The sequence below is a fragment of the Pseudopodoces humilis genome, chromosome 14 (genome assembly GCF_049639895.1).
Source record: "Pseudopodoces humilis isolate 2021_Gansu_Grassland_sample_001 chromosome 14, ASM4963989v1, whole genome shotgun sequence".
In the NCBI taxonomy this organism is placed as follows: Eukaryota; Metazoa; Chordata; class Aves; order Passeriformes; family Paridae; genus Pseudopodoces; species Pseudopodoces humilis.
The window spans coordinates 3,667,334-3,693,562 of NC_142213.1; the positions used below are offsets into that span (position 1 = coordinate 3,667,334).

The 26,229-nt window shown below is 40.3% G+C and overlaps 1 protein-coding gene across 2 annotated transcripts in view; it reads right to left on the reverse strand.

The window, feature by feature from the left end:
• Positions 1 to 1,025: 1,025 nt before the first annotated feature.
• The window catches only part of CDH13 (cadherin 13), a 428,229-nt gene continuing 403,025 nt past the window's right edge, over positions 1,026 to 26,229 (reverse strand). Inside the window, exons 12-14 of one of the 2 annotated variants that reach the window (XM_014257138.2) lie at positions 21,824 to 22,057; positions 20,386 to 20,601; positions 1,026 to 6,431 (exon numbers count right to left, since the gene is read on the reverse strand). In XM_014257138.2, the coding sequence (XP_014112613.1) occupies positions 6,424 to 6,431; positions 20,386 to 20,601; positions 21,824 to 22,057 (458 nt within the window). In that variant the 3' untranslated portion in view covers positions 1,026 to 6,423. Of the gene's footprint in view, positions 6,432 to 20,362; positions 20,602 to 21,823; positions 22,058 to 26,229 lie in introns of those variants that run through there. The other variant, XM_005528228.3, reaches the window with a different exon arrangement.

A 26,229-nucleotide genomic window follows, 5' to 3' on the forward strand; every position in this document is an offset into this window, starting at 1 on the left:
GGAGGTGACACATGTTTGCTGTGGCTTTCAGGTAATGAATGACCTTCTGCTCAATTACACCACAAGCTTCATGTAGGCTCTTTCATCCTCTACTTATTATGGACCACGTGAAAAAACCCCTGTAGATTCAAAGCCTGATAAAGCATCAGCAATAGGCAGGAGCTGGAGGTGGGTCTCAGTGACAGAAAGCTGCTGGGGCTTGTACTCAAAATGTTTCCTTTAACTGCTGCCCTCCCTCCCCAGCTTCCTCTATTCTCACAGGTATTAAAAGGATATTTTAAGAGATATTCTATCTTTGTGTGGCTCTGTCACTTTAGATAACTTCCTAGAAGATCTAAAATACAACCCACAGGAATTTCAGGAAGATGGCAGGCTTCAGCTTTAGGCTGGAATGAGAATTCCCTGGTAAAGAGGAATTTGTTCAGCCTTTTTCTGGGTGGTTTGTGCAGTTCTGGTGCCTGGCTGCTCTCTCTAAGCTGAACTGATGGTAGTGGGTGGGGAAGGGGACCAGGTGAGGCACAAAGGAAATGCACAGAAATCCGTGAGAGCTCCTGGCTGCAGTACAGCCTGGGGATATCTGGTTTGGGTTTGGCTCAAGGCAACCTCTTTAATGGAAATGGAACTTTAGACAGCGAATGATTGTTGTCACCTGAATATTCAGCTGCTGCTCTCTTGTGTGAGCAGAGCTTTTTCTTGTGTGGTCAAACCATCCCTGGAGTGTCCAAGGCCAGGCTGGATGGGGCTCTGAGCAGCCTGGTCTGGTGGTTGGAAGGAATATCCTTGATATTTAGATAATTCAAAAGATGATTTTTAAGGTCCTTCCCAACCCAAACCATTCTCTATGATTCTATTTACCTCTCTAAGTTCCCGATTCTCATTCTCAAACCACATCATGGCTGCAATTTATCCCCTTCACTATGAACATCCTGGGCTTTCTGATGTTTAACACTTCCATTCCTTTGCCAACCTGGAGGTCAGTTTGTGGCTCCCCGTTCCTGTGGCGAGGTCTACGTCCAGACAGAAGGTAAAAGCCCATACATCCTTTATTTGAGCATTTCACAAATAAATTACAAGTTTCTTTGCAACCACGTCATAAATCAAAACGTTTATTTACACCTCAGAAACAGCAAGCGATTCAGCAACTAGGGCCCAAAGGAATGATTAACTGGAAAAGTAGCTGAATAAAGCATCTTGAAAATCAAACAAAATATTTTCCTCCTTGCTTGGACTATTAAAAAAGAAAAAAAGAATCATAAAAAGAATTAATCTTGATGGTAACTTAAAGGGACAGAGGTTGTTATGGGGTAGATGTGGTTTTACAGGAGGGTTCTGGATGAAATGGCAACAACAACACAATTTGTTTGTGCTGAGTTCCCCATCACAGTGCCCAAGACATGGATTTATTCCTCAGCTCCAGTCCCAGGGAGGACATGTGTGCACCTCCAAACACCCAGCCTGGCTCTAGACTACATTCATTTCACCCCAAATTATGGGGTGCAGTCACTTGCTGATGCAGAGGAGGAGTGGAATGTTCAAGGCTGGATGAAACTTTCCCAAGCAGCTGTCCCACTGTAAGCTCAGGAATGAGGAATTCTGGCTCTTAACCCTTCCCTTTCCACCACTGGTGACCTGCTGATCCACAGACAACTAAAAATGAGTCGGTAAACAGTGATGCATATCTTCAAATGATGTAATTGTGCTCTGAGGGGACAGCTCAAGGTAGCAGAAATACAACAGGAGAGTTGAGATAAGCCTAGGGTTTAGTGTGTGGGCTTTTACCTTTTTTATTTGCTTTAAATCAGACTGCCAGTACATGCTGTCCCTTATCTCATGAATTCATCCTTAATTGAGGGAATTAAACTGCTTATTCCAAGTCCCTGTGTTGTATCAACCTCCTTCCACCTGCATATATATATTATATATATATTTATATGTGTATATCTCTATATATCTACATATATACACACATAGCAGTTGTGCAACTGGAACCTTTCCACGGAGGGTGGGGAGCACATCCATCCCACAGGGACAAACCCAGAGCAGCTCCTGGTGGGTGAGTGAGGCAGGAGAGCAGGGCAGCCCAGTGGGTTATGGGCTTTGTGCAGGAAAGACTCAGCTCTATCTGCTTTAAAGAGAATAGTTATAATGATAATTACTAATGTGCACTGCATGTTACTTCTTCAGGATTATAGAGCACAGAGTTTACTGAAAGAAAATAATTTCTGTTTTGTTTTCCTTTGTGTTAGCATTGGACTGGATCTCTCAGACAACAGAGTTTTCTGGAGATGCAATAAAGGTAAGACAGGAGCAGAGTTTTGCTTTAGACCTGGTGTTCTTGAGCCAATGTGACTTTAGTACAATTATATTTTTTCTTTTGATTAAATAAGACATTTTTAAACCTATTCTGAAAGTAACTTAGCCTTTGGACCAAGTGATGTAAAATTATTTGTGTACAGAATTCTGCTCCAAGTGAATTAGCAACATTTGAGAAGAAAATTGGCAGCTTCTCAGTATTTCAGACAAGAAGCCTTTGCGAAGGAAAGACAAAAGTTGTCAATATCATAGATGTCTTTTTGTAGTGATAAGGCATTTAAGATAGGGCCCTACAAACTTCTTGTAAATCCATAATTTAATAAGGTTTGTATTATAGTGATCCAAAAAACAACTATGTAAGAAAACAGGACAAATTATCTGACCCCATCTATTTCAAATAAAGATTAAACCAAATTACTCTGGGAGCTTTAGAGACACCTTCAGATGGTCAGTGAAGGGCAGGAGTCACCTGTGGGTGGCTGGATGTCACAAACCCCAGACTTCTGATAATGTGTAAGCACTCAGCAATCCTGTGACAAATACTGCAGCTTTACTCTTCACAGCCAACCAGCAAAAAATAAAAAAACAAAACAGTATGTGGGGAGGTAAAATTTCACCTAAATTTGATTAGTTGAATCTCAGTTTGGGTGATGGAGCTGCTGTTTGATTTCCAGCAGTGTAAGCACGATGAGAACAGGGCTCAGGGAGTGGGTTACCAGTGCTCCATCCTTACCTAATTTTCCTCCACACCCAGCAGGAAATTCACCTCATTTCCCTCTTTTTTCTTACTCTTCAGACCTACAGCTGCTGAACAAAATGGACATTAATAAATGCACACAGGCATCTTGGAAAAGCACACAGGAGGAGCACAGAGCAGGGTTCAATTAACAAGCACACCAAAAATGAGACTTTTCCCTTGATAATAAACCCCTCTCACTGATTGTTATTCCCAATTTTTGTTTCAGCAACACATAGCCTTTTCAAGTGAAATGACTTTTACAAATAAAAAGTTTTGTGCATGTTATGAAATGATAACAAGTTCACTGCCTTTCCAGCTCTAGACAGAATTTATATATCTGCAAACACAGACTGAAATAAATGTTGGTGGGACTGAAATAGCTGGGTAGGAATAAGGGGTATGCTATAAAACCAGCAAACTTGGCTGAACAAATGTTAAACATAATCAACTATTAGAAAATTATACAAGCAATTTTGTAAATTTTCTCCTTTTTCATTGTATTGTAGAATTAAATCACTGGTAATCATAGGGTAAATCATTGTTGCTCCATTGTTTCAGGAAATGGACATTGGTTTTTTGAGCCAGAGGTGACACTCTCTATTCAGGTAGGAAAATTCAGATTTTGCTGCAGTTCCTCACTTGTGTCACACCACGAATGTACCACAGTCTGTGTCAAACGGGGAGAAGCATTGACATGGCAGCTTCATCTTCTCCTGCAGTGCTTGGGTACGCTTGGGAAAGGCTTTGTTATTATTCCTGCTTTAATGTGGGAGCAGAAATAAAGGGAAAATAGGAATGGAGGCTTGGAGGCACCATGGGTCAGAGCTTCAGCCAGATTCTGACCTCGATGCACATCAAAATTTTGCAGTGGATCCAAGAAGAAAGATCTTATCCTTGGGCACAGGGTGGTAGGAAGAGTCTTCCCCCTGTTCTAGCTCCAGGCAGAAGAGTTTTCTCTTTGTTTCTCATTTTGGCTGCCCTTGGAATGATCCACCAAGTGCTCAGTGAGCCTTGGTTTAAAGCAGGGAGGGGCAGATTTTTCTGGCATTTGTTGACACCAGAGTCAAGGGGGGTCTTTCCAGAGGTGGGTTTGGCTGGGTGGAGAGAGGAAAAAAGCAAGTAGAAAAGAGTATTTGTGGGGGAGGGTAATATAATTTCTTTTATTCAAGATAGAGGTTTTGTAGCTCAAAGCACAGGGTGCAGAATATCTTTGGGTGCATTCATTGAACATACACGTTGGAATTCCAGAGGTGCCGTACAGGAGTTTAAATCGTTCCTTTTGGAAATATTTCATTGAAAAGAATATATAATTTTTTTAATAAAAAAGATGTGATCGTTGATGGCAAAGCAGCAGCGTGGGCTCAGTAGAAGGCATGGGCAGGGAGAGAGGAAAAGAAGAGTGCCCATGTTAATGTTTGGGATCAGGCACTTCCCACCTGGGATGCCTGAAGCTGCCAAAGCCACTCCTGCTGTCCTTGACCAGCTCCCACTGACCCTGAAGAGCCTCTTTGGTGACCCAGAGGCTCCTGCAGGGACCAGGGGGGGATTTCACTTGGTCAGGACTGCAGGAGTTAAGCTGGAAGAGAAAAACTGGTCTGAAGGCAGCTCATATCTTATCAAGAAATCTACAATGCTAGGAAAGCTCACAACACAAACTCATTTTTCCTCTGTCGCTGTTGTTATTACTCCTTTTGATTAAAAAAAAAATGGAAGAAAGATAAAAAAAAAAACCTGTTTCATATTTGGTACAATACAGGTAGTCGGAGAAAAGCTATTGTACAGCAGATTTTAACCACCAACACACATTTAATATCTAGTGTAGCATTATGGGAAACTAAATATATGTCTGGACTTATTTTTAACGTTTCCAAAAATCTTTACTATTGTGAAACATAGACGTGGTGTGGAAGATATGCTCATAATCTCACTGTAGTAAGGATGCCATTGAGTATGACCCATAAGTACTGTAAAAATGCTAACTAAAGAATGCAGCTGCAAAGTTCTATTGCATAAGGAAGCTTTCTTGTTTAAACTTTAAATAAGCAAGTTTATTAAAATAGTCTAAGACACTTACCTTACCCTAGTTACTGGCAAGCTCTAATAAAAGCCACAGTCTGTCACTAGTATACTTTTTGTGTTAATTTTATAAAAATTTGGTGTGAGCTTTGATGGATCATTTACAATTTATTAACAAGATGATCATCTTCATACAGTTAGAAGGAATTTTTTTTTTGACCTTACATGCTCACAGAATAAAAAAGGATCCATATTCATAGAGAACAAACACCCTTTTTTCCCATGTCTGCAAACAGGTGTGGTAAGTTTACACACACAAAGAAATGCTCTTGTTACTCTTAACTGGAAACTGTGTACATGTGTATGTATGTATATATATATATATCTCCAAAACGATGTGTTTGTGTGTTTGTGAGGGTATTTATAGAACAGGGCACCTGTGCTGCTCCTGGCACAGAGGCTGAGATCAGCACTCTGGCAAACACCGAGGCTCTGTTGGCTTCTCACCTGCAGAGCTGATAAAAACATTCTGCCACCTGCCCCAGAGAACCTTTCCAGCCTTCAGCCCCTCAAACCAGGCTGAGCTGTGCTTGGGTCACACCTGGCTGCTCCTCCTGCATCCTCAGCTCCCTCTGGGGCCCAGCAGAGCAGTTCAGATCAGGAACAAGCCCCGGGGACTGGCATTTCTTGTTTGCTGAACCTGAGGTACGAGAAGGGCCACGGCAGAGCCCGGGGTGGGGTGGGGTGGCCACAGGCTCGCTCCTCCTGGCCACGCTCTAGACAGCAAACACAGCAGGTTTAGCCATGGTGGAACAGCTACAATTCATCTGTGGCTCTGGTTTTCTGCTCCCTCCCCTCTCACGCTCCAGATGAACACGGTATAAAAGCTAAACCTGTGGTATAACTCTTCTCTCTATATAAATATATATATATATATATACATACACTCATACATATACAAATACTAACCCACAGACAAAATATTTTCTGAACAGTTGAATAGCAACAAGTCAACAGATAGAAAAAAATGGAGTCAATCTGTTTTGATTTGTTTTTTTTTTCTGCTCCCCCAAGGTCGGGTTTGGATGTCATGGTCTTTTAACATTCAGAGAAAATTTTGAGTAAACCTTGTGTCCTGCAGGAGGAATCCAGGGACAAAGGGCAGAGGGGGTGGAGGCTGTCGAACACCAAGGTACAGTCGGACAGATTGAGTGAGATTGCAAACTAAACTGGAGCAACTGAGGCCGAGGAGTGAAGAACAGTAATTGTAAACTGCAATCTTCAGATCTGACGGGTTTTTCCTTCTTCTTGTTGCCGTGGCAACTCAGTAGGACAGCTTCAAATGGCAGGAATTCTTACAGACCTAAAGGACACGAGATGGGGGTGAGTTTTGCTATGCAAATCACAGGATCTTTTAACTGTTCGGGGTTTTTTTCCCCCCCAGTCAAATCATTGATTGAGTGCATGAGCATTGCCAATAGTTAAATATCAATTATCTGGGTCCAGCAGCAATTATTTGTGAATGCAGAAATGTTCTAGAGGAAATGTGGGGCAGTCAGAGACTTTTGTGGTGCAATTCTGGAAGATGTGGTGAGGGGATAAATCCTGAGCCAGGACTTGATTCCCCCTCCTTTGGACACCTCCATTGGTTACATTTGTGCAGGAGCACAAGGAAATGCCAGCCCCTCCCTCCCTGCACACCCTGACAAGAAAAGAGCAAACAAACAATATCTTTTGAAAAATAACACTCTAATAGAGCCTTATAGTTTGTGAATATACCAGGGAATAAAAGGGCTGGTGAATCATATTAATATCGCTACAGAAATATAAGACTTATACGTGGATCTTTTATTAAATAAAGTGAATGTGGCACTTGAATTCTGTTTTAGATGGACACTCTGATAATACCAAGGCAGCAAAGAAATTCAGAAAGGAGAGTTTAGGAGCAAATCTAACATTAGCTGTAGCTTACACTCAGCCTATAAAACCAGGAGAATGACACATCAAAACTCACTCAGCAAATGTTTGTCTAATATTTATTGTATCTGTTCGCTTCAAAGATTGTGAGATTGCAGTATTGACAGTTTTGTCACCACCACAGAAATGCAATGGTCAATGGTTAGATTCTGGTTTGTACCCTTTAAAATTTTTAATTATCTGTTTGCCTTTTAGGGCAAATCAAATTTAATATAATTATTGATAAGGCTGTTTTGTTTTATCTGTTTCTTTCTTGTTATCGTTTGAATTGATGTCAGTATTGAATTCTGCAGCGATGCAGGCACCTGGATGCCAACACCTGCCTGGCCCCTTCCCTGCAGCTCTTCAGTTCTCATAAACAAAGGTAAATAAAGCAAATTAAGTGTAAGAAATCCATAGAGGTGCTGATGGCTGGGGTTCACTGAAGAGAGAAGTTTAACTGAGATTTCCAAATAGGACAAAATCTGGAATTGCTTGGCATATGGATTTTTATCCTGCTGCTTAAAGAAAAAGTCTGGCCACAAAATCAGGATCCAGACTCACATATAGGAGATTTATGGTCATGACTGCCAAAGTCTGGATATATTTGAGTTAGGGATTCAGCTAGAACTAAATTCTCGTAAACAACCTGATCTCCTCGGTAGTGAAAAGAAAGAATCTGAGACTCTGATCTCACAGACAACATGAAAAATAGCATTTCCAGATCCCAATGAAGCTTAGTGTCATTAAAGGGCATTTGTTTAACCCTGGCTCAAAGGAGCTGACACTGGCTCTGGGATTGACGAAGCTGCTCTGAACCCTTAGGAGATCCTTGGAAGGCTTCCTGCTAAGGACTGACACTTGTACATGATGAATGAGCAGCAGCTGTGGCGCTGAGTTTCTGTGCAATCCACAGGCTGAAACGTCACCAGAGAAATCTGTCAGCACAAATTTATAAATATCCCACCAATCTGAGCAGCCAGTGAGCTGCTTCACCAACAGCCTGTAAATAAAGGGCAGGATTTGGTGATTTATGTGCACACCTGAAGGAAAGCTTGTATATTTGACATTATATTGACAGACATAATGAATGTTACCGCCTTTTGCACACATTGTCTTTCATGAGTAAATGATGTACAAAAACTAGTTAGCTCAGCTTTAATTATGAATCTTTTTCCTTTGTTATTTTTGTATCTATTGAAGGCTGGTTTGTCTCTCACAATAACCTCTTGATCCTCCCCATTACCCCACCTGCCTGTGCAAGCACCACCCCAGTCTTTACTCCTTTCACCTCAAAGCTCTACAATACCTGCCAAGATTTTCTTTCACTGAAATCGCTTCCCCACATCCTTCCTTGCTTTTGATCCATTAAATCACCTGCCTGGAAATCTGATGTTCCCCTGGTTCCTGGGACTATCTCCTCCTATAATTTTACTATGATTTCTCTAATCACTTTTCCAGCCTGTCCTTCGGCCTCATTCCTCCAGACCCTCATTTTTTAAATTTAATTTTCACCCCCACTTTGGTTTCTTCCCCTTCTCAGTGACACCATCCGTCCCTGCTCTGCAATCACATCGATGCTGACAGTTCAGAGCTCTTACTCTCTTCTCCCACTTTTCCATTTAGTCTAAAATGTCAGCCTCTAGCTCTGATAACTTTTGGATGTTTTCCTGACAGCTCAGCACAGCTACAGCTCAACTCTTAAATCTTCCCCCTGAAGCACTCCCTTCTTTGATTGCTCAGGACACCACCATCATCCTGCCTCTTGTTCAAGCCTGAAAGCACAAACAAACCAGAGGAGGTTTTTGTCATGGAATCTCCTTTCTAGGTCTGTATATTTAGGTTATGTCAATCTAGAGGATTCTCTCTCACACATTGTCCCAAAGGACTTTTTGTAGCCATTCAAACAGATAAATCTCCTACCCAGGCTCTCATTTAGCAGGTTTGCAGTGTCTTTTTTGAGCCCTTGACAAATTGAGCTGCTGTGTGCTCATCTCCTGCCGGCCTTGTGCTGTACAGAGCATTTTCCTGCTCTGCCACTTGGACAAAACGCTCTCTACCTGTGGCTCCTTCACTGCCTCTTCCCCCTGCACATTCCTGGATTTTCCTTGCAGGACCTGTTTTACCTGTCATTCACAGCCCGGGGTGACAACTTCCCCTTGATGTGTGTTCAAAGAAACCTGGATTTTTTTGTTTTCCATAGAGAGCTGTGTCCCAACATCTGCTGACACTTCCACAAAACCCTTGGCATTGGCAGAGGGTGCCAAGACAATTCTGAATTCAGCTAAGCCTTGACTGAGGTTGTGGTAAAAGAATTATTCCAAAGCTGGAAGCCATTAGTGGTGATTGACCCTTTTTCACAGGTGGATTATTGAAGGAGTAGCTTTTGCCTCTGGAAATCAGATTCAACACTCAAAGTTATGGTCTGTAGAGCTTCAGTAGAAAACCATCTTTGGTAAGTAAGAGTACACAAGATCAAATCTATCTTGGTTCTTCCCACTGCACACGAAATTGATTGGAAATTGTTTCTGTCCTAGAGAGCATTGGTCTTTTAGTTTCTGTGGTTAATAACAGTGTCAGCCACAAATTTACTTCCTACAAAGAGTGGTAAGGTCATATAAGGTGTTAATTGGCCAAACATTCTGGCCAGTAACTTTTTTAATACAGGAATCAAGGATAACCAAAGTATTTCCCAGAAAACTCAGTTCTGAATGTGGGGAAATCCACTGAAAACAGCACAACTGCTCTGTTAGAAACTCACTGGGGAGCTCTGAGCCTCTGGTCCATATTTAAAATCTCTCTGTTCTCCCAGCTGGATCTCCAGTGTTCATTATTGTTTCCTGTATAAGAATTGTAGTTTTCTTGCTGGCTTTTCTTTTTCTTTATTGTCCCCATAAAGAAGGAACAAATAAAAGTTCCAGAAATGCTCACACAGAACCAAATTTTTAGTCTACTTATTTGAGCCCCAGCTCTAACCAGCTCACCTGGTGACTTTTCCACTCACTTTGAAGGGGTTGCATTGGTTTTTAATTTTATTTTTTTTAACCCATTCTTATGCATTTTATAGCACAGACAATTTAAAGTTTGCAGCTGGCAGCAGCTCATAAAATATATTAGTATTTAAGGAATACTGTGAGCATAAAATGTGCAAATAATGCGTGCAGGGAGCGCATTCGCTGATCAATGAGAACTATTTCTTTTAAGAACTTAATTCCCTGGTAAGCCTGTGCCTGGCAGGTTTAGATCTGCACACTAATGATAATTAGGCCTAATAATTATTTTATTTTCTTTTTGTCAGCTCTGTCTCCGTACCTGGCCTCAGCACTCAGGAATTATTACACACCATGTGTTTTAGATGCAGGCAGACAGAAATTACCTACAATGAGTGATTTGCTGCCCAAGACATTCAAGCCATGAAGGTGGGGTGGGAATTTTTGCTCTTATTTTGTCCCTTCCACCTTTCCCTTTGGGTACCCAGGGGTGGACAGCAGTACCAAGTGAGCACAGCTACAGGGAACTCATTTCTCCTGAAATCTCTCTCATTTCAATCTCTAATGCGATCTTCACCAATTCTATCTCACAGTTCTCCTCTGCTCTTCTCTGATACTTGAGAGACACATTCAGCCTCATTCCTTCTAAGATAACAGTGGGATAGCAGTGTAAAAGGCAGGGTTTGGTGCCATGTGCTTCTGAATTATTCCATTTCTGGTCAATGGCCTCAGATAAGAAAGTGCAGCACGTTCTCAGAGTCAGCTGCTGGCTGTTGGCATCAGGGCTTTGGCCTTGGAAGAGGAGATTTGCTTCTGCTGGTCAAGAAAACTGACAAACATTGTGAGAGTTTGTCTGGATCTAATGCACTGATAGCATTATTAAAAATAATTATGATAGCATTATTAAAAATAATTATACTGTGGGGATATAGGTCTAAGTACCCAGTTCAGGGTAGGGAGACTCATGACATAGAAAATTAGATGCAATAAATCCCTCTTTCTACCAAGCCAAAGTCTGCTGACTGTATTTGGAGTTGGTGGTGGCCAACTCCACAGGAAAGCCCTGAATTAGGGTTTTAAAAGCTGATTTGGTTTGAAAAGGTGCAATTCACTTAATTCAGCCCAAGTGTTCTTAATATTGGCCTTTTCAATGCCTGCAGAGACAGCTCCCTGCCTCTTTCACACTGGGCTAACTCAAGGTTTGCTCCTCATGTTCATCCATGCAACAGAAGAAATTGGAGGAAAAAAAATACACATATTTTAAGACAAAGATTTCATAAGCTGCATTCCAGGGAAAAAGCAACTGGTAGGATGTAAATGCATTCCCCGTGGTTCAGGCTGCCAAGAGCTCATATTGCAGCAGAACCCTTCCCTTCAGCCAGCTAGCAGTGGCGTTTGCAGAACTTCTGATCTCAGAAAACGCTCTTTTGGTATTTCCCAGCTTTCCCTGTTGCGGCCTGAGCTTTCTCTGAATGTGTTTAGATATTATTTTATTTTTTTAAAATGCTTATTTTAAAGAAACAGGTCAAGATTGAGAATTCAGCTTGGAAGATGTGCTCCTTATGAGGCCAAGCTCACCCTCTATTACACAGACACTGTTTCTACATTGCAGTTAAAACCTCATAAAATTTAAAGGCTTTTAAGTTTCCTGCTGACCCTCTGTACAGGAATGAGCTTTACCCAAAATGCATTCATCCTTTAATTCCCATTAAAATAAGAGAGTTAACGCAGCTGGAGTTTGGAGTTCAGTTCATGCATGCTCCATTTCTTTCAATTACCCTTTCATCAGAAATATTACATTAATCTGGCATAATTAAAAGTCTACATTACATCATGGACTTTATTGAAACTTCAATAATGCTAAAGAGGTAACAAAAATGATAGAAGACATCAGCACCGTGTTTCTGATTAGGCAGCTAATCAACATCCAGGTACTTCTTTCCTGGATTTAACATCTAGGAAAGGTCATTAATTAGAGGCATAGTTATTAGTTTAGATGTAGAAGTTTGAAAAATATAAATTATTTTCATGTGCATCACTGGTTGATTTGTCACAGGTAGCTTTCAACCTCAGAAGTTTCAGTGTTTGCACCATGTGCCTATAAATTATTATAAATTTCCCCCCAAATCCCACTGCATTTGAAGGACTATTCTCAGACAGATACCCTGTGTTTTCATTCCTGCAATCAAGAAATTTGGGGTTAATACCAGCCAGAGCAAACTGGTGATCTCACTGGACACAACACATTGGGGAAAACATTATAAAGTCTCCAAGAGTAAATTAGTTTATCCTGAAAATATGCAGCTTATAACATCACACACAATTTGTTTCTCATTTATGTGAGAAATTATTTGGAAGTTATTAAAGATGGGAAAAGCTCTGTGTGCATCAGGGCTGTGTGTGTGAATTGAGAGGCTCATAATTGCACTCAGAGCTTCGGTGGGCTCTGGTAAATCAGTGCTGGTGTTTAACACCAGGAGCTGAAACGCTGCCAGGGGCTCTGCAACCAGCCCAGACCAGCAGGGCACAGGGGGAAGGTGCCAGTCCCAGGGGACACATCCCCCTGCTGGGCTCATTTCACCTGTGTGACACCAGGAGAGGATATTTCCCAGAGTGCTGGGAATATCACACTGCTAATTTATTATAATTCTATTTTTATTTATTTATTTTTATTTATATTTATTTATATATTTAAATATTTCTATAAAGTTTATATTATAATTTATTATAATTATATTTATTATAATAATTTATTATTACACTTTATAATAGATATTTTATCTATTATAAATGTATGATATATGATATATGATATATGATATATGATATATGATATATGATATATTATATATTATATATTATATATTATATATTATATATATATATAATGGCAGATCCAAAGCAGTGCTGGTGGAAGCCAAAGTGCCCTTCTGATGCTGGCAAGGGAACTGCTGAATCCTTGTTTGTGCCTTCCCTGTCAGGTACTCACACCCCTCTCTATGTAATGAGCTGTTCCTAAGTGCAGAAAAGAAACATTTATTGAAAGAAAAGTTGCTCAGATGAAGCAAAATTCCAACTCTCCTTGCTTGGAAATTCAGTGTCACATGCTACCAGCTCAGCGCTAGGTTTATCAAATAAAACACCTCCTAACAAAATTCCTCTTCTCCAGGGATATGAAGTATCTCACTGGGAGAGGGGGAGTTTAAGGGTAGAACAGCCAAGATGTACTCCGTTATTATTTTTTAAAATTGATGTGAATTTCATTTGGATACTTTGCCAAAGCAGTGTTGCCTTCATTTAAGCAATAAAGGAATAAACGCTTCCTTCATTTTCCAGTTCTGTCAAAACTAAAGAATTGCAGAGGTGGCTGCCTGCAGCCTGCATGGATTATTTTCTCCTGCTCTAATCTGATAAATTGAATGGAATTGTTGAAAATATTCAACAAGTGAAATGAATAAGTACAGTTTTGAAATAGCAGCATTGAACAAGTCTGCTGATTTTTTCACAGGGATGCTGGAAATGAAATGCATCAGCTGTAGCAGGAAGCCAGCGTTTTAAAGGACTGGAAGCTGCTCAGGCAGTCAGATCTCATCTCCCACAGCAGCACAGCACAGGTTACCATCAGTTCTAAACAAGCAGAACATGAACAATCCAGACACATTCAGATCTGTAGGTATAGAAAAAACCCAGCTTGAAATCCTAAATTAATCATCTGAAGAAATTCTTGTTGGGTAAGAATAAAAACTAGAGAGAAGTATTATGCTTAGAAGCCACAGAAAAGGAAAAAACCAAATAGAAAATTGCTGGGTTTGGCTGTGTTGGTATCAATGTGCTGATTTCAAATTTTTTGAAGAACTGCTCCTAAATGTGGCACTTATCTAAGCACCAAGCAATGACCTATCCCAATTAATTTTATGAAAAAATTATGGATTTGAGATGTAATCTGAAATACTCCAAACATTAATGGTCCTTTTAAAGGGCTTTGTAAGTATCCACTGGGTATTACAGAAGCAAAGGCAACATCACCAAACCTTTAGGCTCCTCCTAATCTTTAATATCCCTCCCAAATCTGAATAGAAAGCTGTTTACATCAAATTATTTGGATGTTATAGAGTAGGAAAAGATCCAAAACAAAGAAAAGAAACAAACATCCCACGGTGTATAATGACCATTAATGGCAGAAAAATGATACATCAACTGGTCATCTGTTCAGTGCTGGTTTTTAATCATAGGCCACTCCAGAGCAATCCTGATGATAACTATCTGAAATTCGATATTTATGTGGCTTTAAGAAGTTGTTCGGAAAAGAAATACAAAATATTATATATCAACAATTACTGTGAAGTACTGTTGAGAAAATGAAAACATAAAAGCGCTCACTTGAATTCACAGCACTAAATGGGCTATCAAACCAATCTCTTTAAATGTCCATTCCATGCCTCCAGAATGACCATCAGCAGTAATAGTGCAGCTCTTAGGGAAGGAGCTGTGTCTGCTCCCTCCAGCATTCCAAACACACACCTTCCAAACTGCCCTGTTTTCTCACCTCTGCACTTCTGGAATGTGTTTGGACGGTTTCAAATGTGTGTAAAATGCCATTTCCCACCTAATTGACTCGATAAAATGTGATGTTATTAAGCACATTTTAAATATGCTGATGTGTAGTTTGGGGGCATTTCTATTTGTCTTGTCTGGTGTACAAACATCCTGTTCCCAATTATGGACATCCATATGGATTGCTGGGCCATTCCAAGCCCCATTAACTTTAGGTGGGCTCCCAAACTGTGCAATATGTTGCAGGACTGGAAAAACCTGCAGAGAAATCAGAAGAATGGACACAGCTCTGTGTTAAAATTGAGATTCAAATCAAGGCTGGCTCAAATTGAAGCACCTCCTTAACCCCCAAGGCAGCCTTTCCTTAATAATCAACCAAAATCTTTAAGGACACAAATAAAAGTGGTGTTTTCCTCGTACAGGCATTTGAGAAAGCATCTATTTCAGTGATATTTGGCTGCAAAAATAAGAATATCAATGTGGTCCAAAGCATCTGTAAAAAGGGCAGTGAGTGATTACTGGATATTGCTGCTGTTATTTGGTTTAGGAGGTGAGATTTGCATTTCTGGAACTCACTAGATATCAATATAAATATATAATATATATTGTAGTCTATCTATATATATATTATACAAAAATATCTATTATCTATACTTATTGTATTTTATATATTATATATAAATATATATTTATATAATATACAGAATATTATATATCTATATAATATATATTATTTATATAAACATATACATACATTATATATATATATATAAATATTTTACTTGGAGAGCAAAATTCAGGTGATATTTTAGGTACCTACATGGTTGTGCTCTAGCACAAGAATGCAATTCAATTTAGAGCAGTGCAAAAAAAAAACCAACAAAACAAACAACCACCTCAATAAAACACCTCTCAGAGCAAAACTCTCCCCATTTTGATAATTTTCACAATTCTAGCCAAAATAGGGATATTTCACTTCTCAGAAATGGGAAAATGTATCTTGCAGACTTCCTCAGTCTTTTTAATTTAGCTGATTTTTTTTTAACTTATTTTTAAATAAACTGCTCTGCAAAGTAGAAAATTGCTGTAGAAGATTAAAAGGTGCTAAAATGACTTAAAATGTAAAGAGAAAACCACCAAACCCAACCAACAAAACAAAGAAACAGACAAGAATTATTGGTTTTAGCAAATTCACCTATTGGGAACCCTTCCTCTCATGGTTCCTCTGGAACTGGATGGAACAGGGATGAACTTTTTCCTTTGGAAAAACCCAAAATTCGACTGGAACAACTGAACTGTTGAGCCCTGAACTAAAAAATCAACCTGAATGGTTAAAACTAAGCCAAGTAATTCAAAATAAAGGCTGAAAAGTGGGAATGAGCAGGTAACAAATCTGCACAGGTAATGGGAAGAGCAGTGACCTTAAAGTTCTGCTGCATTTCAAACCTGCTGGGGTTTGTCTGATTTTGGCACCTTTCAGGAATTCATTGTTTCACTTTTCAGCCACTTGATGTTCCTACACAAGTAACAAGGGGAAAACAAGAGATACAGAGGCTGCTGTTGCTTTGAAAAATGAGTTGGGTGAGAGATAACACTGCAGGATTAACTCTGCCTGTCCAGCTCCATGGAAATTCAAACCCACCAGTTAAATATAATTAGATTTGGTTTTTTGGTGGTTTTTTTTTTTGTTTTTTTTTCTTTTGTAGTGGTTTAATAATAAATATATCATTTTCAAGGGGAAAAAAAAGCCACCTGTATTTTCTCTATGGGCCCTGTAGCTGCATTCCTCAAATCAGAAAAAGACAATACAGTGAGGGACAGCCAGCACTAAATAGGAAAAGTTTGTGGAAATTACTAGGAAATTAAATTCAGGGGTATCTCTAAGGCTTCTTTGCAATTGCAGCACAGACATCTGTGCAAGTCTGTTTTACAAACACACCTGAGGCCTTTCACCCTGACTTTAACAAATTAATTGCAATGTAGAGACCTCCAGCTTATTTAATTTCTTTCAGGAAGTGTTTTCCTCCCTCATCTGGCACCTCACTTTCCGTTCAGAATAATGGAACACTGCTTATTTCAGCTCAAGTCAACTTCCAGCCTTGTACTGGCCAGGTGAACAAAAAAAGCTTATTCCTGGTTGATAGTCAAAAAAGATAAAAAATTGGGTTTTTTCAATGTGAAGTGTTAGAATCTCAGTCTTTTTATAGCAAAGAAATGTAAGTAAAAATATGTGACTATTGTGCCTTTGGTTGTTCTTTTATTCCCTTCATTCCACACATTTGAATCTAACGTGGTCTTTTATGTTGGTAGAATGTGAAAGAAGATATGAAATGCAATTACCATTCTATGATTATGCAATTAAGTGAAATAGTTATTATAAAATCAAAAGCCCAGAATTCAAATACTACTTTAATTACTAATAATAATATAAATAATTTGTAATAGATCTAAAGCTTAGTTCTGCCAGCCAGAGTGGTTCTTTCTCAGTCTCCCATAGGGCCTGGGGGAGATTTTGTTGCTGACTTTGTTATGGCAATATGCACAAATTTGGTTTTTGCTTGTTTTGCTTTGCCTCTATCTCCATCCCTCATCCTCGTGCAATGTTAGAGCTGCTCTCTCCCTGAACACACTGAGGAGCCTTCCAGAGGGAAGCTGTTTGCAATTCTGGTGGTGTCGAGGTGTCCCTTTTTTACATTAATTCTGGGCAGAGCTGGTTCAGCTGTGTCCCTGGAAACACGAAGTGACTGAGGCAGTGCAGAACTCAGGGCATCATGGACAATCTCACACCAGCACCAGACCTGCTCCTGACACATTTTCATTTTTCCCCACTTGCTCTTCTCCTCAAGGAACTGTTTGCTGTACTTCCCCTCCCTGACCAGGAACACAGATTTTCTTTTCACATTTTTTCCTCAACCTAAAGCACTAAATTCTGGATATCTGAACATTTGATCCTGTCTCGTCTCCAGTAATGGCAAGGAAAAGCTGACACAGGACAAAATGCCACCACATGAAGTCTCATCTTAAACATGCATTAATGACAAGTGACAATATTCTTTCCAATATTTGTCACAATTGAAACTTTGGAAACTTCTGTGCCTGTCCAGTCTCCATCATCCCAGCCTGACCTCAGTAAATCCCAGTGGTAATTAGGTCAAATACAAAATATATAAAGATGCTCCTTTTTCCAATCAACTTTGCACTCATCACCTTTTAATTCCACCTCGATGTTTTGTTGTGCAAATCTGCCCATGTATTTTGGCATTTTATATTTTCTATTTCTGGCTGCCAGAAACTCCTAAATTTTTCTGGTTCTGACTATATCTACCTTCCCAGGGGCTTCTGGGCAGCTCTGCAGTCTGTATCCCATTATCCTTCAATATAGTGAGCACAGTAGGATAGCTCCAGAATGGGAGGAACTGCTGGGTTTTGCATCCATTTCAGTTTTAATCAGGCTCTTCACTTGTGTGCTCAGACACTTCAGAAATCTGCCACATCTGACTTCTTTCATGATTTACGAAGGAGGCACATATTCTAAGTATAGATAATAATTGCACCATTTAAATGATAATACCAAGATGTTTTCTATAGGAAAGATATTCATGCAAGACTCTTTTACCACGAGCAGCTCTTTCAGAGGGCTATCTATCCTCACACCAGATGTCAAATACAAAAAGAAATACTTTGGCATGAGTAACAAAGTTCATTTGACTGAAGGATTTACCTTCCAGGAACAAGAGCCACATAAAACACAAATACTGGGAGCAAAGTGAGCCACGTAAGGGCTTTTGCTAAAATTAAACCCATAACTTGCCACTAGAAATAGGACGTTTCATCTGTTCAATAAGCACTAAAGTCCTCTTTGTTTTTATGGCATCGTAATCTTTGATTACTCTGATAAATATTTGGACTATACAAAACATTGCAATGGAGCTAATCACAGTTATAAAAAATCTGTGTGTGGAAATGAATTGGGAAGGGGATGATAGCAGAGCATTTCAGAGAAGTTCAAACACAGAACCACATTATTTTAACCAGCTCCCAGCCCCATTCTTTCCTGCCTCCGTGCAGTCGTTCACACCTGAGGAAAATGCTCAGGGGTGTTGTGGTGCTTGCTGGCTTTGCAGAGACATGGCTGGGTAACAGCTCCAGAGGTGGAATGACAGCCATGGGATACCCTTGGGATGCCCTTGGGATACCCTTGGGATGTATTCCACTCACAGCTGAGCTGGACAAGACCTGTAGCCAAGGAGAACAACTCAAAAAGTGCTTTCCAATACTTAAAACTGGCTTTATAATTCAACCTAAGGAAAATGATCATACTTCTTGGTGGGGGCTGTAAAGAACCAACATGAAAATAACAGCTTTCCAAAGTAAAAAAGCTTTTTCTACCTCATTGTATTCTGAGCAGATGCACCAATGTAAATAAAGTTCAAGTGCAAATCACGTCAGATAAGAAAGTAATTCCAGTGGTGAAAGTCACGCCTAGCGTAGCAGCAGCAACATTTATGAAGTGGCAACAAGAATATATTTGAATCAATGGGCTGCATATTTATATCACTGCTGCAATAGTGTCACACCCTGTCAAATATTTTTAACATATTACTCCTAACAGCTGAAGTTTGCATTTGGTTCCAGGAGACTAAACCCAGCCCAGCTGAACCAAAGCCAAAGCAGACACTTTAGATGTCACTGATTGAGACTAAGAGCAGGAATTTGCACTTAGCATTTATATAGTCCTTTTCATCTTCAAAGAGCATCACAAACATTAGCTGGTACCAGCTCGCTCACGACCTTCATGCCAACCTTTTGGGATAAAAGGAGAAGAAAACATGGACAGGATGTGTAATCAAGCACACACCAAGCCTCAGATGTGTAAAGGATCTCTGCCTTGACCTCGTGGCAGATTTTCTCTGATGGACAGTACAAGGCCTTGAAAGTCACCAGACAATGTAGTCTGTTAATGGAAGGTGAAAGTAACAGTCCTTAAGTAACAGATTTACTATCTGTAGCTACAGATACTCCTTTGAAACAGAGAAAATTCAAACCTAACACTGCATCAAAAATTTTGCTGGCAGCTGTCACAGGACTAGCCAGGGACACACCCAGTTTAAATGGTGGATTCCATGGCTTGGAATTCCTACTTTTGAATCATTCTGGGATTTTTTTTTTCCCACTTCCAGTTCAAGTTAGCTTTCCAAATAAGATTTACAAAATTCCCTTCCCAGAAACAGCAGAAATTTCTTTTATCTGTCAGTTCTCTCTGCCCTCCAACCCAGACTGGGCATTTGATTATCAGCTCTGGGTGGTTCTAAGCCCAGAATCTCAAATAAGTTCCTCATGTTCCAATCACTTGCACATTTTATGTGGAGGAATAGATTGAAGCAGACAGTCCTCGTTTTCCTGGTGACCCAGAACAGCCATTGTTACATGAACACCTTTAATCTCCTCTTTCTGGGTTTGAACTGAATTCAAGTGGGGAGAGATGAAAGCAAGCATTGCACAAATCTGCTACTACAGCTGGTACTTCTTAGTTCATCATATGTTAGCTCTGATCCCCTTTGATTCTTCTTAAAATTATTGCTTCTATTTCTTAATTGGACAATCAGGCATTCATTGCTATTTTATTTTTTTTTACTATGGAAATCCCCCTACCCCCACCTTTCTCACAGCTATTCCCTCATGGAAAAAGAACCCAAAATTACAGCATTATGGTATCAATGTGTGAATTTAACTTCTCCCTTGGAGGGTTTTCTGATGTAGAGTTCAAATGAGCAGATCAACAACACCTCATTACTTACAGCTCAGCAAAAGACTTACAAAATAAACTGAGGAGTGAAAGGAGGATTAGGGTCAGGCTGATGTGGAGAGCATCAGATGCACTGCAGTCCATTTTGGATTTCTTGCAGGTACACACTTGTAATCTCAGTTCTGTGGTGTTGGTCAGAGGCGGTTTTCCAGAATCTGTCACTGAGATGGGGATGTTGTAATTGGCCTTTTTCAGGTTCTGAAGCAGGATGACCTGGGCATGGGTATCTGCAAAGGATGAGGGGAGAATTAATCAAATGTTGGTTGCTTGAAAGAGTGAAAGAATCTACAAGCAACATCAGACACACCAGTTAGCCATGGAAATCAGGAAGAAAATGAGAATACACTAAGAAAAAGGCAAATTAATTGAATTGGAGAGAAGAGACAGTACTGAAATTCTTTCATGGGCCGAAATCTAATTACAAACTTATTCCAAACCCCACCAAAAGAAAGACTTGCAAGAGCCTCTTTTGTTTAAATACATTATTTGGTCTGTAAATTATTGGTAGAAGTTTCCAGTTAAAACTAATATACTATTGACATGCTAAGGGCACGTCACCCCAAAAACGACAAGAAGAGATAATAAATTAACTTGCTAAAGGAAAAAATAACTCTTCTTGCCAGGAAGTACAGGCAAAGCTGCTGAAGCACTTCCACAATTTCCCAGAGAAGGCAGGGAAGGGAAGTAAAGCCCCTTCCAGATCCACAGATCTTCTCCACCTGGGAACTGAGGGCCACAGCAGCCCTTGGCACACAGGTGGGTGTGATAATTCCTTTAGGGTGGAACAGAGGGGTGCTTTGATGTCTGGGGAATAGCCCAGAAAACAGCTCCTCCCCTTTGTCCTGCAGGCAGGCACAGCCATCACATCCATCTCTAGTTTCTTCTAAAAATATGGCATGGACTAAAAGATTGGAGAGTGGCAGAGAAAAAGAATACATTCCAGAATAGAAATAATCTACATTAAAAAGAAATTTTGTACTTTGTGCCCTCAATTTGGCATACAAACCTTCTGCAACTGGGGTATTTTATTTGGGAAGAGTTTAAATACTTAAAATTAGGAAGTTTTTCAATTAAATTGCTAAAGTCCATGCAAAACTTTCATGCTGTCCTATAGCAAGGCCTTGTGCACCTCGTGCAAACAAATTGTGTGCCATGTGATACAGTAATCTTCACAAAATCCTCAGTCATTGTAGCCCCTCATTAACGCAAAAGTGAAAGGAGAAAGTTCAGCCAACATAACAAGAGAAGGAGCTGCAGGTTTTGGAGCTGGAGTGTTCCACAGGCAGCTGGTCCAGCAGACACAGCACAGGGTAAAGCAGCAGCAGTGGGTCCATCCTACAAACCTTTCACACAAAACCCCTCCTAAATTCCCCCAGTCCCTCTGGGGGAGTACACTGGGATGGAGGAGTGGGGGGAATCAATGCACAATAATCAAAATTACAGCCTTACTGTTAAGCCTGTTGATTCTCCACAACTTTTCTGGGCCGGATTGCTTGCTGAGTTCAAATTTGAATGGGTCTGTGTTGGGGTGAAGGTCTTTATCTGATGCTCCTAGAACCACTACCCTGAGATCTTTTGCGTCGTCACAAACTTTTGCCAGTGTTGGATAAAGGGATGGGACGTTGTCATTGACATCCTCCAAGGTGATGTGCAAAGTTCCAGTACCCGTAGCAGGAGGGTTACCTGTAGGAAAAAAAAACAAACATCTGTTTATTAAATCACATTTCCATAAACTCTTGCTCCTATTTGCACCTGCAGGCTTGCAAAGGGAAATAATTTTTATTGTTCTTACCTCTTTTATATGGAAATTATTGCTTAAAAAACCTGATGAGTCACTCCTGTAAATTCATTGCTGATTTTCAGAATGAAGCCTGTCTGATTCTCCACAGTGTGGAAAATTATTCTAATGAAAACCTCTGGGAGAGGAATATTTTGAAGTTAAAATGAGAGTAGGACATGAATAGATATCTGGAACAGAATCTGTTCATCAGCACATACTGAGAGAAACATACCCGGAACCATCCCCCAGATAGATAGCGCTGTATTAAAAGAGTCAGGAATAAGATAAGTCAGAGGAGAAGTGTCAGCAGAGAGGAATCAGGTTGTGTGGTGGGTGCCCAGAAGCAGAACAGGAGCAGATCATTCCTAACAACGCTGAGGGCCACGTGCAGCTCTGTCAGAGAAGTGAAAGCTGCCAGAGGCAGCTCTGGGAAATGAGATGGGTTATTTACCCGGTACCAGCAGCGCTTTCAAACCTTTGCAATGATTTGCCAGCCAGCCTCAGCCCTGACCCCAGAGCCAGCTGCAGAGGTGAGGCTGCTGTTTATTCTGCACTCCAAGGCTCCGTGCCAGGGCTGTGAGTGACAAACCAGCACTGGGGGAGCTGGGAAGGCAGAGTTTGCCTGCTGGGAGCGGGGCTGGGACCAGCACCTCATTTCACAGGGGTCACACAGGAGCTGACAGGAGGTAATAACTCCAGTCACTGCAGTCTGTGCCATGGCTGAGCCGCTGCCTCCAGCCCAAAGCACAACAGCTCCTCTCAGCTCCCTTTGGCACCCCGATAAAATCATCTCAAAGTTTTCTGAACACTCATTTTGTCCTTTATTGTGGCCAGCACTTAACGGGGTCTCTCATCTGAAACGCTGCACTCGTGGGTTGTTAATTCCTCTTTTTTTCTGGTTTAGCACAGGGAAAACTGTGATCCTGCACCTCCCTGAGCACAAACCCTGCCCAGAATGGGTTCAGGAGGCTGGATTCAGGGCAAGGTGCCACAACATTTACAGTTCAGCCCTGCAAGAGATTCCCCTCAGCATAATCACCCCGCCACAGCAGCCCAATAACCTGGGCTTTCGAAAGGATCCATACCCTGAGATCTATCCATAGAATATTTTAATAAACTGAGTTATTGCTGTGCTGGGAGAGAATCCCAAAGCAGAAGCAAACACCCCGTGGTCTGGATCTGATAAAGTGCTGCCTCCAGCAGAACCAATCAGTCCTTTCAATAACAAATGTTACTAATGGTGACACTTCATCTGTTTCCTGCACACAGAAATGCATCACAAAGGCAGAATGTTCATCCTTCTCCAGCCTTGCCCTCCCTTCTCATCTCACACTTTGTCATCAGAAGGGTTAGGGTTGAGTTCTTTTTAATGAAAAAGAAACTATTTTTCACTTTTTATTGGACTAATTGAATTTACAGAAAGACACCAATACGTTTTTTATTCTTGATATATTATTAAGTAAAGTCATACGGCAGAATGGATGAAAAGACATTCTAGTATTTGAAATATGATCATAAAAGCCAGCCTTTCATGCACTTAATTAAACTGCTGTCTTTAATTTTGAATGCATTATTTCCACACTGGACTGATAATGTCTTATGCACTGCCCTTCTTATCTTTCTCTGAAGTCAGTGATATTAAAATCTGCCCTTTGAAATGAAGAAGCCAACAGCATTATGGATGTCCTGCTATTTTGTCACACACAGATATGGCTGCGTTCTCCCTGCCATGCAAATGTTTCACTCTTTGTATGGTTCAGGGGCTGGGCAAATATTACACACACACGAAAAAAAAAGAGAGGAAGGAAATTGCTTCTGTCTATTTCAATGACTTATTCTCAGCTTGGTTTATTTATAATGATTTAAGCAAAAATCTTTCATTGATTTATGAAGACCTCCAAAAGAAAAACAAGCAAATGTCAGGGTCATAAACTGGAGCTTGTTAACACATGTCCTAAAAATGTAACAAGAAATGAATCAAGCAGAAATGGTCACAGCTCATCCATTGGGAATACATAACTTTCATAAATTTGATGGTATTATGCTGTTGAAATAATTCAAAATCCCAGGATCTCCATACACCTTTGATTTTGAAAGGAAAGTTACCCATAGGATATTTTAATTCTGAAGTAAAATTTTTAATTTGTATTGTCAAACCTTGTGTCTGAAAGCAGAATTAATGAGCAAAGCAAGACCTAAAGGGTCCAACAATCCTCAGGAGCAGCTTTTCCAAAGAACTCTGATCCCATTTGCCACTGACCAGAACTGGCCTCCTCTTTATTTAACAATTTAAATATTTGTGTGCCCTTAGAGCCACTGGGGACAGAGAGAATTCCAGACTCCCAGAAGTGGCACATCTGGGAATGTACCGTGGCAATCATGGGAGTGAAACAGCATCACTGCTCTGTGTAAAAGCTGCTGAAACAAAGGCTGAAGGATGGAAAATTTCCTACTAAAACAAAGTGAAAACTTGCTGGTGAACTGAGTCTCCAATGCAAGGGGCTGGTACCAGGAAAAGTGGATTTCAAATTGGATTTTAGTGCTACCAGCATAAATAGGCCATGTTGGTATCTCCAGTTGAAAAAAATTAGTTTGAAAAGAAATGTTACAGAAAAAGATACTCTATACTTTTAATGCTTGAATCTTAATGAAGAGCTGCACAGAATAATAGCAGGATTATTAAAGTCACACGACTTACACCCTGCTCTTCAGACAAGGGCTCTGAGAACAGTGCTTCTCACGCTTTCTAATGCTGCTGCTCTGAGAATCTAAACACAAATTTCTGTCTCATCCCTCACATTGGGTTTTTTTCCCCCTCCATATGCTGTTTTTCTGCTCAGAAAATCTGTGCTGGGTGCTTTGGCAGCAGTCCCATCCCTGCAGGCAGGGATCCCAGCAGACAGCCCCGTTCTGCTGCATCCCCTGCTCAGGATGAACTCCAGAATGGTTCAGCCAAAGCAAATGGGACCAGGAGAGGGGGACGACACCAAAATCTGGGTGTGCTGCTCACAGAGCTGTTCTCCTCAAAGCCATATGCTGACATTTTGTCCCTAATTCCCCATGAATTCAAATTTCCTATGCGTTTTCCATATATAATAACATATAGATGCTTTGTAAAATATATAAAATAAATAAGCTTCCAAAGTTACAACCCTTCATTCATCCCCTCAGATAATATATGCTGCTTCTGTTTTTGAGTAATTACATTTCAGAAGAGCACAGCTCTTTCAGCATATCAAATTGCTACTGACATATGCCATCCGTCTTAAATACTGTTTTCAGCATTCTAATTTCTTTTTCCAATCATGAGTCCATGATGACAAATTAAAACAATATTTTGTGTGCAATTCATACTTTACTGAAATTTAAAACGGCAAGAAAAGGATGATTCTTCAATTTATTTTCTCTTCTCAATTAATACAGCAATTAAGATAAGGGGTATAAAACCGGCTTAATTGGGTTGCCATGGTAACTAATTGCCTGATTTCTTCAAAAATAGCGTGTTTTAGGTGGAATCAATCTATGGTAATTTAATTATGTACATCATGGAGCGAGAAGACAGGTTAGATACATGCAAGGAACAGTTCTGATTGCAAACTGCCACACATCTCTTTGTTACTCCAGCTTTTTCGAGGTGCTGCATGTTACTGCTCATCACACAGAGTGCAGAATAATAAGTTTTCTTTCTAATGATTAGCAGTGCCAAGACCTGCACAATAAATGGGATTCAGGATTGTTTGGGCTCAGCTGCTCCTTGGGAACACGGGAAAAAGTGAAAACTAAACCTTAATTCACTATTTCTTCATTTTGCTCAGGAAAACTGGAACAGTTGCACAGCTCACAAGTGTGACTCTGCCACAAGCGAGGTCCAAGCTGCTCTTTTTTTAAACTGGCCAGTGTAGCTCAAGGCAAACCCTCAACTCACAACTAAAATTAATTTTAATGAGGTTTATTCTCTTTAGTTAATGCAGCAGAAGTTCTTATATTCCCAATTTTTGTCTCAGCAGCTCCCTGGTGATAGGAATGGCAGGGAAGGAAGGTGGAATTCTCATACTGGATCAGAGTCTCACACTGG